The following is a 6,674-nucleotide window of genomic DNA, read 5'->3' on the forward strand; positions in this document are numbered from 1 at the left end:
AGCAGCTCCACGAGGACCTGCCTGCATCTCGCCTGCGCAGCCCGGCCCCGCGCCGCTGCTGCCTGCACCAGCCCTGGGGGAGACAAGCCTTCAGCGCCAGGCTGGGTGCGGAGCAAGAACCGGACAGGTGACAGATATTTGTCTCCTTTCTCTGGGCATTGGCAGGATGAAGGGAGGTTTGGCATCAGTAGCAGGAGCAAAGGTGCAAACAGATAAGCAGGAGGGGAGAGAAATACCTGTTCTCAGAGGGGTTGGCTGCTGCCTGCACCAGCCCTGGGGGAGACAAGCCTTCAGCGCCAGGCTGGGTGCGGAGCAAGAACCGGACAGGTGACAGATATTTGTCTCCTTTCTCTGGGCATTGGCAGGATGAAGGGAGGTTTGGCATCAGTAGCAGGAGCAAAGGTGCAAACAGATAAGCAGGAGGGGAGAGAAATACCTGTTCTCAGAGGGGTTGAAAGGGGAATGGGAAGGTGCCGCTTGTTCAGCCAGGCAGCCCGAGAGGAGCCGTGCGGACAGCGCGTGCTCCAGGAAGGCTTTGGACATTGTGACCTCTCAGAAACAGCGTCTGAAGTACACGACTCGATCCAAGCTGTGGAACAAAGTCCATCTTCAACATCAATTCGGTTTGAGCCTGTTAAACACATAAGTGTCAGTAGCCAAACCGTGCCTGTACGGGGTGGGGTGCCGCGCCGACGCACCGCAGCCGTGTGTCTGTGTTTTCCCACCTTGGACGGTACGAGGACTAAGTGTCAGGTTTTCTACATTTCCATTTTGACCACCGGTGTGATGATTTTATTTGGTTAATGCAGTTCAAGATTGACTCTAGGAGAGATCAAACCCAAAGGTCACCCTTACAGGAAGGGAGTTCTGAATGATAAAACCTTACTGTTTGGGTTAAGGTTACTGTTGACCTCGCTGACATCAGCAAAACCAAAAGTTGCTGTAAGGTTGCTTAGTAATTAATTAATTAATTAAGGGGACAAAAATTTTAATAAAGAGCATCACAAGATGCCAATAAATTAAATAACCAAACTTTGTCAGTCAATAATTTATATTAGTTATCAATAATCCAACAGTAATTAATTTAATAAACAGTAATTAAATTAATCAGGGATCAAGAACATTAATAAAGGGCACTAACTGACCTGGTAGCTGCAGCTCCAGGAGGACTGTCAAGGAGCAGGTTTCCAGTCCCAGGTGTCAGAGGATTGGTGCCTGTGCCCAGATTTCCATCGGTGCATTAGGTACCGCAGCAAGGCAGGCACAGCATCCCCTTGCAGAATCGTTGCATACCAAAATTCCAGTGAAGGAATGGAAAATCAGTCTGAATGGAAGCGAGGGGGTCTCAGGATGGGCTGTGGGGGTGCCAGGGCACGCTGATCATGTGTGCCAGGCTCTGCAGCCCTGCCATGCTCGGGATGACTTACTGGTTTGAACACGAGTCTGTATCACTGCCACCTGAAACCACACTGCAGCAGGATTTCAGCCCGTTCTGCTGGAGAATTCAGCCATCCCCTTCCCAGGAAAAAAATGTTATGAAGGACCAGCTCTTCTCAGCACGTTTATTCTCCTCCAACCAACAATATAAAAAAGACCAAAGGGGCAGGTAGGAGAGCCAGCTCTCCCAGAGCACAACAAACACATCCCAAAGCCACACTCCAGATTGTGTCATTGGAGGCTTTAAGCAGGATTGCTGAAATGGATGCACCTTGCTAACGAACCAGTCATTAGGGATTTCTCACCTTAGTGGGCATTCCCATTCTCTCATTGCTTGCCCTATTTCCCATCACGTCCATTATGCTTTTAATTTGGTGCCTTGTGCCCAATTTAGCTATTGTGACCCTTCCATCGCCTACTTTCCAAATGGTTGGAATAAGAGCCAGTCTCCTGGTTGAGCAGAGTCGCTGTCTGGCAGTGTTAGAAATCATTTTAATGGCCAGTGAGCCTCCAGGCTAGCTCTGCAGGAGCATTTGGGGGTTTTTGTCTCCTATCCACTGGTTGCTTCAAACAAAACTCCTAACTGGAAAATGCGATCTATTACAACTGTAACTTGTAGAACAAGGCATAGGATGGACACACACGGCTTCTTGGGCGTATGCACGTGTGAAAGAGGAGTGCTGGCTTCTCTGTATTTAGATGAAAGAACTTTTCAGCTCCACAATTGCCACATCCGAAGAGGGGACACTGAAATACTCCTGACTGCTGTGGCATGCAGGTGGGAGCTCCTTCTGATGGTGCAGACACCAGCCCAGGTGCTGTGCATCAGCATGAAGATGGATCCAATCGTTCCCTATTTAATTCTCCTGGCCTTAAGGTGGTTGATCTATTCCTCTGTGATTTGGGTTGAAAAGCTGTCCTCTTGTTTTTATTCCAGGATGCAAAGAAGACTTAACAGGATGTTGAGCTTTCCCCATGATCACAAGCTTTTGGCTTTGGTGGATGTGAATGGTTTTGACCCCAGGGAAGTCACGGTCACGGTGAAAGGCAGGAAGGTGAAGGTGTTAGCGGAGCACGAGGAGGAGCGCACCACTGCAAGAGGGAAGGAGTACAGCTACCGAAACATCACCAGGGAAATCAGCCTGCCGCCGGGGGTGAGCGAGGGCGAGGTGACCTACTCGCTGGGACCCAACAGCGTTGTGAAGATCGAAACGACACACAAGTGCTGCCTTTGTCTCCGGAGCCGCTGAGCAGCAGCAGGCAGCCGCGCCGGGACACAGTCACTCCTCTGCCACAGCCCTGCTCCCGTCGGCTGCGGGTCTGTCCCGATAACCGTGTGCCGGCAGGTCCTCAGACCCCTCCCGAAATAAAAAGCCCTCCGAGCAGATGTGTGTGAGCCTCATTTTGAAGGGGTTTGGTAGACACAAAGGGAGGTTCCAGCAGTAAATTGGCAAAGGTGGTTTTGGGTATACTTGGCTGGAGTCACTTGCTGGGTACGGAAGGGACAGCTGGAGGTAGAACGGTTCAGGGCGGGTGTTGCTGTTGTGGACAGTAGCAGGGATTTTAAAGGCTGAAAGGCACCGGTTGTGATCAGTCACTTTTGTATAAGGACACTTCTCTCAGTCCCACCACTTCCATTTGAGCTGTAGGATATTTCTAGGAAGAAAAGCTTGATAACAAACACCTCCAAGGGAGGAACCTCCTCCCCAAAAAAACCCCAAGCTGTGCCGTTTGTCCCCTTGGTTTGGTTCTTGGCAGGATGGGTGGAATGGGGGTGACACCAAGGGACAGCCTGCCATCAGGACACCTCATCGCCGGCCGTTAGCCTGGCTGGGAAATGCGGTTGTTCACTGTCACACAGGGGGACCCTGGCCCCCCACGGGACCCCCATGCCTCTGGCAGCCAAGGGGTCCCCAGTGCCAAGAGCTCCCACCCGCTGCTGCAACAGGGATGTTACCCTGGAAACACTCACACCTAAAGAAAACAAAGCCAGTCCTTTATTTTGAGCCTGCAAAAGGCCCGCCTGGCTTTCACAATTTGCATTAATTGTATGAAGGTGGTGGAATCAGAGGGGACGGGTTACAAAGCAGCGAGTCAACAGCTGGGAGGACCCCAGCTGGGGAAGACCCCTCTCCTCCTGGATGGAGACACGCTCCAGCAAGGAGCAAAACCGTCCCTGTCCGTGCATTCCTCAGAGAAGCCCTTTGCATCAATTTGATGCCATTTGAACCAGGCTGGTGAAGTCAGCAGCAGCTCAGCCTCCTGTCACAGAATCACAGAGTGACAGAATGTTAGAGATTGGAAGGGACCTCGAAAGATCATCCAGTCCAATCCCCCTGCCGGAGCAGGACACCTAGATCAGATCACACAGGAACGCATCCAGGCGGGCTTTGAATGTCTCCAGAGAAGGAGACTCCCCACCCTCTCTGGGCAGCCTGTTCCAGTGCTCTGTCACCCTCACTGTGAAGAAGTTTTTTCTCATATTCCAGTGGAACCTCCTATGTTCCAGCTTGAACCCATTGCCCCTTGTCCTATCACTGGATGTCACAGAGAAGAGCCTGGCTCCATCCTCCTGACACTCACCCTTCACGTATTTATAAACACTGATTAGGTCACCCCTCAGTCTCCTCTTTTCCAGGCTAAAGAGACCCAGCTCCCTCAGCCTTTCCTCAGCAGGGAGATGCTCCATTCCCTTCATCATCTTTGTGGCTCTGCGCTGGACTCTCTCCAGCAGTTCCCTGTCCCTCTTGAAATGAGGGGCCCAGAACTGGACACAATATTCCAGATGCGGTCTGTCAAGTGACTGCAGCCCCTTCGGCGAGCTCACTGCAAGCATCTCCCAAAATCGTCAGTGCCAGGAAACGGGCTCCTTCAGTGGAACATCCCAGCCAGCGGCTGAGGGTCAGTTTGGCTTGACCATACCCAACTAGGTAATTTAACTTTGGTGTGAGAAGTAGGCTGCTTGTGGCATGTTTTCAGCATCCAGCTAGCTCTTAAAAACCAGCTGATACCAAATTTTAGGCTTTATGGGCTTGGTGTATAGCTGGGTCAGTACAGAATCATGCAACCATGGAATGGTTTGGGTTGGAAAGGACCTTAAAGGTCATCTAGTTCCACCCCCTGCCATGGGCAGGGACACCCTCCACTAGCCCAGGTTGCTCAAAGCCTCATCCAGCCTGGCCTTGAACCCCTCCAGGGATGGGGCATCCACAGCTTCTCTGGGCAGCCTGGGCCACTGCCTCTCCACCCTCATTGTGAAAAGTTTCTTCCTTATGTCCAATCTAAATGTACCCTCTTGCAGTTTAAAACCCCTTGTCCTGTCGCTACAGGCCTTGGTAAAAAGTCTCTCTCCATCTCTCTTATCAGCCACTTAGTGCACTGAAAGGCTGGCTACGCGCAGGTGGCCTGATTCTGCTGATGTTGGCCAAGGATATTTGGAAATAAGCCGTGCCTCAGCCAGGAGGCTGCAAGGGAGCCTGCTGTGAGCACAGGCGGCAGGGACAGGGATGGGGATGTTACAGACCCCTGGAGAAGACCATCTTCTTACAAAGCAACCCACCCAGTAGCAAAACTGAAAACTCTTTGGGATACAGTCTTCTCACTTTGTAACTGTGTTTACAGAAGCTGTCTATGCCTGCAGCAAGGAAACATACTTCAGCACCTCCCATCTACCCTCGACTTCAGACTTGCAGAACGGATCAAGTCCCGCAGCGATCATAGGGCTGGCTATGGCTGCTCTTATCCTTATTGCTCATCCTTTAGCACATGTTCTTCTTTGTTCCTAAATTAGGCTCCTCACACCAAATTACACTCCTGAGCAGCAAGACTTTATTGGTAGACATGACTTCATTCCCAGATTTCAAGACTGGAAGGCACCACCAGCTCATCTGGCCGAATCTCCTCCTGTATTATCTTACACCACAAATAAACTGCCCAAAGTCTAACTTCCAGGAAGGTATCTACTCTTTATTTGAAGACTTCAAGAGACAGACTCCAGCACCACTCTTTGGATTTTGCTCCAATTGGTAGTTTCCTTGTAATTAAATGTCATGCCGTGTTACTAGCATGCGATTGTCTGGCACCATCAGCCATCAGCAGCAGCTTGTGCCACTCGTCCTCACGATGCAGACACGGAGAAGGTTGGTCTGGCAGCCCAGGGGGCATGAAGAAACAGCCAGAGAGGAGGACACTTCAGTTATTAAAAGAAAATTTAGGAAAAGAAAAAAAAAGTTTGGTTTATATTTTTTTTCTTACACAAATGAGCCACAAATAGCCATTTTTTCCCTATTGATAAGGACTCCTGGCATTTAAATTCAAAGAGGCATTGCAGGCTGGGAGGCACATCTTCCTAATTCCTAATCTATTTTATATCCCGTGAAATGCTAGTCCAGGCTGGGAGGAGCATCTTTAAGACTTTTTCCCTAAGGTCCATAAGAAGCAAACGTGTCACTTAGTTTTGTGAACACCTACATGCTGTGAATACTTTGGGAAATAGCCCAAAACGTTCTCGAAATCCATGCCCTCCGAATACTGCTTAGCTGAGCGCCTGTTAAACGAAAATTCCTTTGGAAAACTACTATCAACACAGCAAGACGTGCTCACATCAGCACCTCCCTAGAAGAAATTCCTTTGCCACTAGGTGGCAGAGTGTTTTTTTTTTTTTTAATTTACCGCTGTATAACTTTTTCGAAAGCAAACCTGCTGAAGGCGGTGTGACAAAGCCCCAAGTCTGGCGCACGCTGCAGCTGGCATTTTTCTTGGCAACAGCAATACCAAATGAAGAGAAAGGCAAGAGTCAGAGCTGTGATTTGTGACCCTGGGCATGCAGGAGCCCTTGCAACAGACCACCATCACATTAGGTTTCTGGGCTGGATTATATCGACCTTCAATCCTTCCCGGAGTACAGCTCCTGGCTAAGGCGAGTTTTATTTTCCTACAGCAGCCCGGCGCTACCACAGCCCAAATAGGGACTTCCAGCAGTCAATGTATTCTTCAGCATATTGTTGCACCAAATTATTTTAGGGGCCAACTTTGACCATCCTCATACAGCAAATACTCTCTCCGAATTCCCTGGCATGAGGAAGATGCCCAAGTGGGTGACTTGGCTCTGCAGTTGTAAACGTTCGTGCATTCTTGAACTCTAGCCTTATCAGGGCATTTATAAATAGCCAGAGCCCTAGGAATTTGTAACAGCAGGTCATCTGAGGATGCTAGCGCCAGACCTCTCTCTGCTCCTG

The 6,674-nt window shown here is 50.0% G+C and overlaps 1 protein-coding gene across 1 annotated transcript; it reads left to right on the forward strand.

Moving 5' to 3' along the window:
* The first annotated feature begins 2,396 nt into the window (after positions 1-2,396).
* Positions 2,397-2,687, forward strand: LOC104462732 (outer dense fiber protein 1-like). The gene has a single exon (XM_010074799.1). The coding sequence runs from the start codon at positions 2,397-2,399 to the stop codon at positions 2,685-2,687; it is 291 nt and encodes a 96-aa protein (XP_010073101.1).
* Positions 2,688-6,674: the final 3,987 nt, after the last annotated feature.

Source organism: Pterocles gutturalis, unplaced genomic scaffold (genome assembly GCF_000699245.1).
Source record: "Pterocles gutturalis isolate BGI_N339 unplaced genomic scaffold, ASM69924v1 scaffold31272, whole genome shotgun sequence".
Classification (NCBI taxonomy): Eukaryota; Metazoa; Chordata; class Aves; order Pterocliformes; family Pteroclidae; genus Pterocles; species Pterocles gutturalis.

Excerpts from the sequence above, each read along its gene's own strand:
- LOC104462732 (XM_010074799.1), top strand. The coding sequence starts at position 2,397 with ATGTTGAGCTTTCCCCATGATCACAAGCTTTTGGCTTTGGTGGATGTG.